The sequence below is a fragment of the Myxocyprinus asiaticus genome, chromosome 45, assembly GCF_019703515.2.
Source record: "Myxocyprinus asiaticus isolate MX2 ecotype Aquarium Trade chromosome 45, UBuf_Myxa_2, whole genome shotgun sequence".
In the NCBI taxonomy this organism is placed as follows: Eukaryota; Metazoa; Chordata; class Actinopteri; order Cypriniformes; family Catostomidae; genus Myxocyprinus; species Myxocyprinus asiaticus.
The window spans coordinates 24,485,557-24,499,096 of NC_059388.1; the positions used below are offsets into that span (position 1 = coordinate 24,485,557).

Below are 13,540 nucleotides of genomic sequence, written 5' to 3' on the forward strand. Positions count from 1 at the left end.
ATGAGAATTGAACTGTCAGCTCCTCACAGTGCTCATAAAGTGTCTTGGAATCATCATAGCTGCTGTTGGACAACCAAACAAACCATAAAGTGCAAAATATGTATAACTGACCTAACCAGAGGACTTCAGTCATTGTGAATTTTTACATTCTGTGAGAAAGTGTCCAAGTGTCTTTTGGAAATGTTTCAGAATGTTTCTATGGTATTTCAGTAGGACATCTGTCATCTCTGTGGATTGAATTGATAAAGTTATTAAGGTATTAGATGCCCAAAACATGTCTCTGACTAATTTTATGCAAGGACCATCAGCTCAGAGGAATGTGTGTAAACTAGGGATGGGTGGATTGATCCTAAAGTATCAATACTTCCAATACTGATGTTGTATCAGAAATATTAATCCTCACACAAAAATATCGATTCTGATTTTTTTTTTTTAAACTAGAGATATTATTATTTGGTTAACATGAACATGAACAATAATCATAAGCTTCAAAGTGAAATAAAAAGGATTAGGCTATATTAGCAAATACTTGTCCAGGATGGGAACTATTTCTTCATCTGCCCATCTTAACATGCATGTTGAAAGACACGAGCAGACAAGCACTTGCGCCATCACAAGGCTCGTTCAAACAAGAGGGATCAGTGCCTTGTAGAGGTAATGATAGAAAATCAGAGAAACAGTTTCTGGAGTAAATTCACACTAAAATAACAACATATCTAAAGTGACATTTCTTATAATGAGTTTGTGGGTAATTGTTGTTAATAAATAATTAAATAAAATAGTTAACCATGGTTTTACTACAGTAATATTGTAGTAGCCATGTTTTTTTTTTTTTTGTTTTTTTTGCTGAAACCATGGTTTTACTACAGTAATATTTTATTAGTAACCATGGTTAATTGTGTGGTAACTATGGTTTAACTGAATACTCAGTGGCGGGCTGTGCATTTACAGTCTAGGCCTCCAGTGTGATTTTATGCCATTATGAAAACACAGTTTCACAATGAATAAGACACCCTATGCCTTTGGGCATCATATATTATGTTGCAGCTAACTAGTAATACCAATTGACATTTTAAAAACACGTCCATGCACAAAAGCCAGAACTTGCAACACTTAATGCTCAAGCAAGTCTAACTTTAACTGCAGCATGACTGTTTTGTGAAATGAACGTCTCCCGAACAGACATTCAAAAATCATAATTTTTCATATGACTCTACCAAGGAGGTCTATAATACCAGGAAAAATCTATCTAATAATATTTGCGATTTAAATGTTGCTTGCAATAATTTTTGTTTCGTCAGGGTACACGGTTATGCTGCGTTCCATTCAAGTTGGATGTGGGATATTCCTACTTGATATCTCCGACCATAAATGCATTCCATTCCCCGATATTCGGAACTGCAAAAGCTCCCGTTAGTTTAGCAGAGGTTTGACTCTCATTAGAGACGTCTCCTAGCAACCCAACTGATAAACAATGCTGCAGCGCTAGCATTTGTACTTCTGGTGTACGATTATCAAAAGAGATTATAATGTTTTATACACCTGTTTCTGCAGGCATTTGTTAAACAAGCTTTAATATCATGTAATGTGGAAACTAACTAATTTATCGATATTACTTAATAAAGTGAATGTTTATCACTTACTTTGTATATCTCCCTGAGTGTCGACATGTTTGTGTGACCTGCATCTCGGCGAAATCGGAGTTGAGAATTTCTGCACAAGCCTACAAGTTGTAATTCTGACTTATGCATTCCATTGAACTTTTCCTAGTAGGAAGTTGTAAAATCCGGCTTTCCGAGTTGAATGGAACGCAGCACTACTTTTCAAAAATTGATCCGACACTGAATGTCCAGCAGCAATAATTTACACATAGAAAACTCCTGCTGTTGCTATAACAATGCAAAAAGCACTTACCAATTTGCTTGAAGTGAAAATCAGTCCTCCTTTCCTGTTTAATAAATGAAGCAATCACACGGTCATGCAGAATATCTCAGGTTTGTAAATCCATAAGGATCTCTTTCTCAACGGCAATAACAGCAGTGATGACAGCCGACTCGTCAGCAAGATCTCGTGCTCTTCGCGTTCATATTACGTACATCGCTTAAAGCATGATTGCGTCACTCAAGGCTAACTAGAAGGGCTCGACTGGGACATATCCTAAAGATCACACCCACCAAGAACAAATAAATCAATCTGATTGGCTGATGAATCTGACAATCTGACTTTAGTTGCCCATTCATTTGCACTTTTGAGGAATTCTGAAGGCTTGATGGGGTGGAGCTCAAACTCACGCGCTGCTTCGGGCATGTGATTTGTGAAACAGTTGTCACACTTCACTTGTAAGCATCAAGGAATAAATTATGACTGGATAAACTTTTATTTTTTCTCTATTTGTTTGTAGATTAATTAAGAGTGGAAAGCAATTAAAAATACATAGGCAAAAAGGTGATTGAGAATGAAAGGATGAAAAATATTTATTTATTTGGCATGTTAGGCCAGCAGAGAAGGCTTTGATGGCCCTGAGAATTCACCACTGGTTAAACTATAGTTACTGTAGTGAAACCATGGTTAATTTTTGTAAGGGTAAACAGAACAGAAGTCTAATAGTTTTCTGTTTTGGCTCACAAATATATAAAAAATTAAAAATAATAATGACTTGAATTATGACTAAAAATAATATTTTAAATTACCCATTAAATCTCAAGAAATCTCAAAAAGAATAAAAAAAGAAAAGTAAAAAAAAAAAATCAATTTAATACAAGTATCGGAATTGGTATCTGTATCGACGATATTGGACTTTAAATTACTGGTATCATATCGAAAAAAAAAAACAAGTGGTATCAACCATCCCCAGTGTAAACATATTCACTTTAGTAATTTTCGCTATTTTCAGACAAGTCTTGATTCACTCTCTTTGCGCACCGCACAACTCTTAACAAGGGACACATTCTGTTCCATACTGTAAGCCATAGTATGCAGTACAGTCTAGCATGCACTACTCAAAGTAGTATGCATTACGAATGCTATAATGCACTATAAAATCTAGTATGCACTATAAAACAAGCATGCATTAAAAAGAAAATGCATTAAAAGTAATGCATTAAAAAGTAGTATGCACTGCAGAATTTAGTATGCATTGTAGATCTTGTGTGTACTAACAAAATAAGTTTGCACTAAAATGAAAAGTGCTCTAGGTGCTATATTATGCTGCATTCCATTCAAGTCGGATGTGTGATATTCCTACTTGATATCTCCGATCTCCGACCATGAAGGCATTCCATTGGCAGAGGCTCGGAAGATGATGTGCAAGTGAAAAAAACGGAACGCTCCCATTAGCCTAGAAAGGCTGTCATCAGAGACATCTCCTAGCACTAGCATTTGTGCTACAGGTGTACGATTATAAAAATAGAGAGTATAATTTACCATGTTTTGAACACCTGTCTCTGCAAACATTTGTTAAACAAGCTTTAATATCATGTAATGTAGGAACTTTGATTCATTTATCAATATTATTTAATAAAAGTGAATGTTGATCACTTTTTCTCATCTCCCTGGGTGCCGACATGTTTGTGTGATGTTACGCACCTGCATCTCGGTGAAATTGGAGTTGAACATTTCTGCACAAGTTTCCAAATTTGAATTCCGACTTCAAGTGGCATTCCATTGCACTTTTCCTAGTAGGAATTTGGAAAATCTGACTTTCTGAGTTGAATGGAATGCAGAATTAGTATAGAAGATAGTGTTCTTTAGGGTAGTATACATTATAATATAGTACAAAGTATGAAAACAAATATGGACTACAGAATCTATAATGTACTTGGTGGTACACACTAAGTAGCAAACACAAGGTGTTGTAGAGGTTGTTACTAAATGTTACCTTTCATCTTGCCATCTTATTGATATAAAGATTGTGGACTACCATGGGCTGTAGTGTATGTACACCCAAGGTAGTATATTACAATACTAGGTAGGGCACTCTAGGTAGTATGCACTACAGTCTAGTATAAACTACAATAAAATTTCTGATGCAGAATCTATTATTAACTAAAAATGTGATACGCATTACTTAAGCAAGTATGCACTACAAAATCTATAATGTAGTGAGCACAAGGTAGCAAAGACTGGGTGCTGTAGGTGTTGTTGCTAAATGTTACCCTCCATCTTGCCATCTAAATGACAAAAATGAAGTGTGGACTACCATGGGCTGTGGTGTAAGGATGTCCTGGTGGGGTATAATAACAATACTAGGTATTGCAAACAAGATGGAATGCATTACAGTTTAATATGAACTGCAAAAACAAATATGCACTACAGAAACCAGCATGCACTTAAAAAGTAAATGTTACCCTCAATCTTGCCATCTTGATCACCAAAAAAGGTTTGTGGACTACCATATAATAAAGTGTTTGTCTACTCACAAAAACAGCAGAGCTTGATACACCAAGTGTATTTGAATACGAGTACATGAGTTTTGTATCTTTGCTAGTGCATGTGTTTATGACTCTTGGATTGTCTTTATGTGTGTGATAATAGTCTGCCTGGGTTCACACAGTGAGCACTAAAGCTGTATAAAACCTATTTTAATCCTGTTCACCCGCAGCCTGCAGCCTCATGCCAACAGAAATACTCCATTGGATGATTTGTGGCCGGGCCAAAGTCAGGCCAATGACTCTCTAGACAACATCACAGTGCTTTGTCATCCTGACAACCTATCTCCACATCATACATCATAAACACATGCTACAAAACATTACTCAGGTGCATGCAGCATCAATAACATCTATTAAACTTTTTAAATAAATATGTGTTTGTGTGTTTGTGTGTGTGTTTGTTTTTTATTTAGATTCTGAAAACAGTTACACTTTAAGCTGTGGAGTGCCTGTCCAACCAGGTAAAGTCCCACCGAAGAGGAATATCACTACTTCCAGCAGTAGCTTCTTGCAAACCTGTACAGGTAATACGTGCACACGTTTATGCATTTACATTATATTCCCATTTATCCTCTTGATTATGCATTACTAAAACTAATATGCACTATTAAATTTAATATGCATTACGTAAAATGTAGGCACTAAAATTGTTGTATGCGTGCACTATAAATCTAGTATCTATTACATCTGTCCTCTTTATTTGCTGCTTTACTAAACTGTGGTTCATCTGCACAGCTCTAAGACAAGGGCCACATTCTCTCCCATAAACTGTGGGTGCACTACAAAATCTAGTATGTACTGCACATATCCTTTTGATGTACTTAGTGCAAGGATTCAGATGACCAAATATTGCCTTTGCCCAGAATGCTTCTTTGGTTTCTTTGGCCTTTTTAGCAGAGATCAGACAGAACAACTATAAACGAGCCATATAGCATGACATGTTCTGCTCCATTACACTGCATCAGAATCTTTATGACAATTGACAGGGTTCACATACACCTATCAGCCACAACATTAAAACCACCTGCCTAATATTGTGTAGGTCCCCCTTGTGCCGCCAAAACAGCTCCAACCCGCATCTCAGAATATCATTCTGAGATGCTATTCTTTTCACCACAATTGTACAGAGCGGTTATCTGAGATACTGTAGACTTTGTCAGTTCGAACTAGTCTGGCCATTCTCTGTTGACCTCTCTCATCAACAAGGCATTTCCGTCCTCAGAACTGCTGCTCACTGGATGTTTTTTGTTTTTGGCACCATTCGGAGTAAATTCTAGAGACTGTTGAGTGTGAAAATTCCAGGAGATCAGCAGTTCAAGAAATACTCAAACCAGCCCATCTGGCACCAACAATCATGCCACGGTCCAAATCACTGAGATCAAATTTTTTCCCCATTCTGATGGCCAATGTGTACATTAACTGAAGCTCCTGACCCATATCTGCATGATTTTATGCACTGCACTGCTGCCACACAATTGGCTGATTAGATAACCGCATGAATGATTGATGGTGCCAGATGGGCTGGTTTGAGTATTTCTGTAACTGCTGATCTCCTGGGATTTTCACGCACAACAGTCTCTAGAATTTACTCAGAATGGTGCAAAAAACAAAAAACATCCAGTGAGCGGCAGTTCTGCAAATGGAAACGCCTTGTTGATGAGAGAGGTCAACAGAGAATGGCCAGACTGGTTCGAACTGACAAAGCCTACGGTAACTCAATTAACCGCTCTGTGTGCAATTGTGGTGAGAAGAATATCATCTCAGAATGCTATTCTGAGATGCGGGTTGGCGCTGTTTTGGCGACATGAAGGGGACCACACAATATTAGGCAGGTGCTTTTAATGTTGTGGCTGATCAGTGTACAGAGGTCTGCGATGAGAATTAGGCCAGGTCTTATCGTTCAACACCACATAGGTCACACATCCACAAACACGTTACTATTAACCCTGGGACTATCTCGTTCCCAGACATTCCCTTATACATTCTCAGAATCCGACATTCCCAATGTGGTTCATTCTGTAGATTTTGGACAGGTTCAGAGAGACAAACAGACTGCTTAGAAATACTTGTGCATACGCATACGCTGCTCCTTGTGTTGGACGGCATACATAGGAATGCTATGAACCTGAGCAAATGACTCTGTGCTGGTTGCATATCTATATGCTGACAGATTTGAAATACACAGACGGGTTTCTACCCCAGCGGCTCCTGAGGGCCTCTACACGGGGCCTGGGGTAAACACACGTTTCACACGCGATTCACACATTCCGGAAAAAAAATAATAAACCCCTGCCGCTGGTTCCAAAACCGCCACATGAACCATAGGTATGGTTCTAGAGGGACAGCAAAAGTTCGTAACCACAGTCTATTCTTGTTTCAACTCCTGAACCTTTGTCTCCCTTCTTGACTTTCTTTTTTATTTCTCTTTAATTCTCTCACTGACCTTGGACTCGTTGTTCTCAACTAGATACTCCCATTTTTAATACTTTGGAATGGCCTACTAAGCCCAAAAGACAGATTTAGTATGTTTGAAAGTTGGAATTCAAAAAGGCATCATATTTTGAAATTTTCCGTGATTATTATCCAAACTGTGCAAGTGAAAATTTTGCCTGTTTCCTGTCCATCAGAGATGCTGGCCCAGCCTATAAAACAGAAAGCACGTTTTAAAATCAAAGATGCCAAGTGCCACCTGAGACCCCGAAACAAGGAGAAACACAGAGACATGGGAAAGCAGAGCTTTCAGGGTAAGACTGTTATACAGCATGTCAAACACTGCAAATTTAATCAATGTTTTCATAAAAGGATAAACAGATGTGTCCTCTAACACATCTTTCTTTCCTTTCCTTCCCTTTTTCATTTTCCGGTTTCCTTTTAATTTTTATTGTTTCTTCTCCTTCCATCTCCTTATTACTTTTATTTTTTCCCCTTTTTACTTCTCAATTTTTCTGTCTCCTTCTTTCTTCTCCTTTTCTTTTTCCCTTTCCTCTTTCCTTCTCTTTTTTCATGTTTCCTTTCCTTCTCACTTCTCCTTTTTCCTCTCCTTTCCTTTTCTTTCCTTTCCTTTCCTTCTGCTTTTTCATGTTTCCCTTCATCTACCTTCTAATTTTTCCTTTTCTTTTCCTTTCCTTTCCCTTCCTTTCCTTTTCTTCTTCTTTCTCATTTTTCCTGTTTCATTTTCTTTCCCTCTGCTTTTTCATGTTTCCTTTCCTTCTTCCTTCTCATTTTTCCTTTTCCTTTCTCCTTTCCTTTCATTATACCTTCTCATTTTTCCTGTTTCCTCTCCTCCTTCCTTTTCATTTGTATTTTTTCCTGTCCTTCTCACTTCTCCTTTTTCCTTTCCTTTCCTTTTCTTCTTCTTTCTCATTTTTCCTGTTTCATTTTCTTTCCTTCTACTTTTTCATGTTTCCTTTCCTTCTTGCTTCTCCTTTTCCTGTTTTCTTTCCTTCTCCCTTTTCCTTTCCTTTTTATCTGTCTAATCTGTTCTATCTCCCTTTTCTTCTTCCTTCTAAATTTCCTGTTTCCTTTCTTTCTCTTTTTCCCTTTTTCTGTCATTTCCTTCTTCCTTCTCCTTTTTCCTGTTTCCTCTCCTCCTTCCTTCTCATTTTTCCTGTTTCCTGTCTTTCTCCTTTTCTTTTCTTTTCTTTTCTATTTCTATTTTCTTTTCCTCAGCTGGTCAGTTTCCCTGCACCGATGACTGTCAGGTAACATTTGTGAATCTGAAGTGTGACTCATCCAAAAAGCGCCGACGTGGCCGTAAATCTCCTTCCAAAGAAGTCTCCCACATCACCGCAGAGTTTGAGATGGAAATTAAAGAAGAGGAGGCCTCAGGTAACATTATGCCTGCACGTGTGTAGTTTTAACTCATTAATTGTAGTGTTCACTATGTCAGCCATCTACATAGTGACTTTCTAGTACAGTGGTTCTCAAAGTGTGGGGTGCATCCCCGTATTGTAGGGGCACGAAAGACTGCCCAGTTCTCATTCACTTTCTCACATTCAAATTTACCACGATGATGGGAGAACGGAAGAACCAATGTGTGATTTCTATTCCTCAGCCTTTCTCTACTTATGTGGTGTCAGGTGCTCACTGAGCTGTGCTTATAAACGATGCTTTGCGTGCAGGCAACATTAGAATGGGTGAAGAGGAAGATTTTAGTGAATTAACACTTACATTTCGGTCTGTTGTTCACACAACGCTATCAAATGGCTTCAGTAGACTTGACATATACTGTACAGTTGCGCATAAGTGATATGGACAACCTTTATAGTGGCTTTATATGCTTTTGGAGTTTGACAATCACAATCACGGTCCTCTTATCTGTCCATCTTGTGTATATTAACATTGCTCATTTTGATATATTAAAGTACATTAATCTAGTTTTTTATGTAACACTAAAAGTATACAGAATATAACAAAACAATGAAGGCCTAGTGACAAACAGTTCATATTATATTCAGATTATTATATCAAAATTCAGATTTTCATTTGAATGAAGTGTATAACTTTATATTATTCAGCAAATCACTTTAAACTAAAAGAATGCATTCAGTTTTTGTTGTATATTTAAATGTAAAAAATTCCGTGATGAAGCTGAAACAAAAGATATTTTTCTTCGATCATTTTATAGGGTGGTCAGTGGTGTAGTAGTGTCTGAAATGGTGGGCATACTGTGAATTTAGGAAGTACCCCCCCCTCCCCCCCCCAAAAAAAAAAAACATGCACCCAGTCACTAAAATTCATATATTTACATTTATATACAGTACATGTGTAAAATGTGTAAGAAATCTATTTAATAAGAAAAAAAATGGCTGTTGTAATTATAGTCCCACATGAACTTACAAAATGTATATCATTAGGGTAAGTTTCTTGCTGACATGGTGTACAGTACACTACTAAGAAAATGGTATGGTAACTTGATGTTAAATACTGTATGTATTTAAATTTATAGGTCTTATTAATGTTCCTTTTTTAGGCAACTATGAAAATTACTCTAATTAATGAACTAATACATACATAATATGCAATATTATCTTGTATTACCATATAAAGCCTATGTAATAATTAAAGGAATAGTTCACCCAAAAATGAAAATTTGCTGATAATTTACTCACTCTCAGGCCATCCAAGATGTATCTGAGTTTCTTTCTTCATCAAAACAGAATTTAAGATTTTTAAGATTTCATTTCAGGCCTCTTCCTTTAAACAATGCAAGTGAATGTAGGAGGAGTCAGGAAGCGCGTCATTGTTTACAAGAGAAGTAGCGCTGTACAAAAGTTTAATTGTCTTTGCTGTAGATTTGCATTTGTATAAGTGTATTGTTCAAAATGGTCCTTTGGTGTGTGGATCCTGGATGCTCCAACCTTCAGAAACCCCAAAGAAAAAGCATGCCGGGAAAAATATTAACTTTTCATTGATTGCCTATACATGATCATGAGCGATTGAAGCTCTGGCTTATCGCGCTGAACCTGGATATCAGTACACCCCTACATTCTCTCAAATATTGGAGGGTGTGCAGTGAACATTTTACCCCTGAGGATTTCAGACCATCGAAAGAAACAAAGGGTCGATATCTGAATTCATCAGCTATGCCCATGCTGTTTTTCCAGCAAACTCAGGTATGTGTGAAAATGTTGTCATTGTCACGCCTCCCTCGGGCTCTGCACCTTCCTCAGCGCTCCGCTCCTCATCACCCGATTTCTAATTCACCGCACCTGCACTCAATTCACTCGCTCATCACTGCCTGCATAAATAACTCACCTTCACGCCACTTCACTGTCAAGTCTCACACAAAGGACTCTAGTTTGACTGCGCTGCTCTCACGCAGTGTTTATTTACCTGTCTGTATTTGCTCTTGATCTTCGTCGATATCTGTTTAGTGCTTACCTGCTGTTTCGCCTGTTACCTCTTCTTCAGTTCTGTGGACATCAACCTTGTGAATCCCTCTTCAGTTTGTGAAGCTTCTCTTCTGTGTGATATCACCTGTACCATTGATCTCACTGTGTAAAAGCTGTAAATCCTGTGAATCTCAGTAAACGCTCTGGCACTTGGTTTCACTAACTACAACTTGTGTGGCTTGAATTCCTGACAGTCAAACAGCCTATATATTTCTGCTAAAGAAAAAGCACAAGTAGATAATGCAACGGCATTGCTCCATATAAATAAAGGATAGTTATTTACTGCAGTAATGTTTTTTTTTTAATTATTATTATTTGGAAATTATTTTTTTTAATTATTTTATATTGTTTTGAAATTGTTTTGGACTGTTTTGTTTGTGAACGGTGCTTTGTCTGTGCAAGTTTCTCTTGTAAACAATGACGCACTTCCTGCCTCCTCCTCCACGTGACGCGTGACCTTACCAATGAGCTTACGTCATCCCTCTCATGAGCGCGTGTCTCAGAGATGTACGAAAGTGAACATTTTTAGTTAAAAAGTATATAAGTATTGTTTTGTTTCTAAAAATAATCAATCGTTTGGGTTCAGAAGAACTTTATTTGTCGACTGGAGTCATGTGGATTATTTTGATGCACCCTAAATATGCATTTTGGGCCATCAAAAATGGAGTACATTCACTTGCATTGTTTAGAGGAGGAGGCCTGAAGTGAAATCCTAAAAATCTTAAATTCTGTTTTGATGAAGACAGAAACTCAGATACATCTTGGATGGCCTGAGGGTGAGTAAATTATCAGAAAATTTTCATTTTTGGGTGAACTATTCCTTTAATGTTTTTTTTTAAATTATTATTCATATACTATAATGTGCTTATCTGTGTATAGTGAAATTGTTTTCCTACTTAGAGATATAAATTGAAATGATCTGATATCACAAGAAAAAGGCACCACTGACAGCAGTAAAATGCACACACACAAAAGACATTTGATGTACACTGGTGGCCAAAGGTTTGGAATAATGTACAGATTTTGCTGTTTTGGAAGGAAATTGGTACTTTAATGCACCAAAGTGGCATTCAGCTGATCACAAAGTATAGTCAGGACATGATGTAAAACAGCACCATCACTATTTGAAAAAAGTCATTTTTTATCAAATCTAGACAGGCCCCATTTCCAGCAGTCATCACTCCAACATCTTATCCTTGAGTAATCATGCTAAATTGTTAATTTGGTACTAGAAAATCACTTGCCATTATATCAAACACAGCTGAAAGCTATTTGGTTCATTAAATGAAGCTTAACATTGTCTTTGTGTTTGTTTTTGAGTTGCCACAGTATGCAATAGACTGGCAAGTCTTAAGGTCAATATTAGGTCAAAAATGGCAAAAAAGAAACAGCTTTCTCTAGAAACTCATCAGTCGATCATTGTTTTGAGGAATGAAGGCTATACAATGCTTGAAATTGCCAAAAAACTGAAGATTTCATTCAAAGGTGTTCACTACAGTCTTCAAAGACAAAGGACAACTGGCTCTAACAAGGACATAAAGAGATGTGGAAGGCCAGATGTACAACTAAACAAGAGGATAAGTACATCAGAGACTCTAGTTTGAGAAATAGACACCTCACGTGTCCTCAGCTGACAGCTTCATTGAATTCTACCTGCTAAACACCAGTTTCATGTACAACTGTAAAGAGAAGACTCAGGGGTGCAGGCCTTATGGGAAGAATTGCAAAGAAAAAGCCACTTTTGAAACAGAAAAACAAAAAGAAAAGGTTAGAGTGGGCAAAGAAACACAGACATTGGACAACAGATAATTGGAAAAGAGTGTTATGGATCTTAACCCCATTGAGCTTTTGTGGGATCAGCTAGACTGTAAGGTGTGTGAGAAGTGCCCGACAAGACAGCCACATCTATGGCAAGTGCTACAGGAAGTGTGGGGTGAAATGTCACCTGAGTATCTGGACAAACTGACAGCTAGAATGCCAAGGATCTGCAAAGCTGTCATTACTGCATGTGGAGGATTTTTTGATGAGAATTCTTTGAAGTAGTTTAAGAAGTTCTGAACATCTTTTTCAAATTGTAATAGTAATATTTCAAGTTATTAGTGTCCTGATGATACATTTTGATCAGTTGAATGCTACTTTGGTGAATAAAAGTACTGATTTCTTTCCATAAGAGCAAAATCTGTACATTATTCCAAACTTCTGGCCGCCAGTTTAATTACGGGACAAAGTTGTCCAGCATCTGCGAAGAGCATCAAAAACTAGCACAGGTGCAATAACATTCAGTATTTTCACAAAGTTTAATTGCATAAGTTAAATTTAAATGTATATATTTACGTTTAGCAGGGAAATACATTTACAGCACAAATTATGGTTACTTCAGGGTTGCTTGTTCATCAGCATTCGATGCTGGAAAACGTCCCGCCCCTTACTGAAATGGAAAATATGATTGGTTAGCAAATATCCAATCGGCTCTGAAATGAATGTTCTGATTGGTGGATCAGCTTAGTTGGACTGTCTGTCTTGCCTGTGCCATTAGTTGCGCTCCTGCTGCTCTGTGCGCGTTTAGAGAGAATCTCTGTACACTTTTTAATATAATAATAATAATAATAATAATAATAAAAAACCTCACAATTCACTCAACGGTGCTGCGGCATTGCATTATTAGATTGAAAAGTTTCCAGGTCAAAAGTCTACTCGTTGTACTGGTGGTCATATGTATCATCACTTATTTTAGGTGGGCATACGCAAAATCTTTAGAAAGATAAGTGGGCATTCAGCGTATGCCTGCGTATGCCTAGACTACACTACTGAGGGTGGTTGTGGCCGCTAAAGTTTTTCTAGTTTCAAAGAGGGGTGTGACCAAAAAATATTGAGAACCACTGCTATAGTATGTGGCTTTGGTGGAAACTGTTAAGAGAATGAATATGAATGTATCCATCTTTATTTATGTGTGTCCGTAACAGAATCATGTAATGTGGATTGTGTGCGTGAGAAGACCAAACAGAAGCTGCAGAACGCAATGCGCACGCTGAGGAAGTCGATCAGTAAGCAACAGTTTTATATTCAGTTCTCCGGCACGGCGTATGAGGTGGCCCAGCGTGCCGTGCGCCAGACGGAGGGAGATGAGACCTGCAGTATAGGACAGGTCCACACTGAGGGGAAGTGCGGTGAGCATTGTGGGAAATGGAGCTTTTGAGTTTTTATAAATTTTGTGTT

General features: G+C 37.6%; 1 protein-coding gene across 2 annotated transcripts in view; it reads left to right on the forward strand.

The window, feature by feature from the left end:
* Positions 1-13,540, forward strand: part of LOC127435252 (signal peptide, CUB and EGF-like domain-containing protein 1) — a 106,776-nt gene that overhangs the window by 85,612 nt on the left and 7,624 nt on the right. For both annotated transcript variants that reach the window (XM_051688553.1, XM_051688555.1), the window contains 4 exons: positions 4,844-4,954; positions 7,058-7,174; positions 8,100-8,258; positions 13,288-13,491. In XM_051688553.1, coding sequence (XP_051544513.1) covers positions 4,844-4,954; positions 7,058-7,174; positions 8,100-8,258; positions 13,288-13,491 — 591 coding nt within the window. The remainder of the gene's footprint in view (positions 1-4,843; positions 4,955-7,057; positions 7,175-8,099; positions 8,259-13,287; positions 13,492-13,540) is intronic.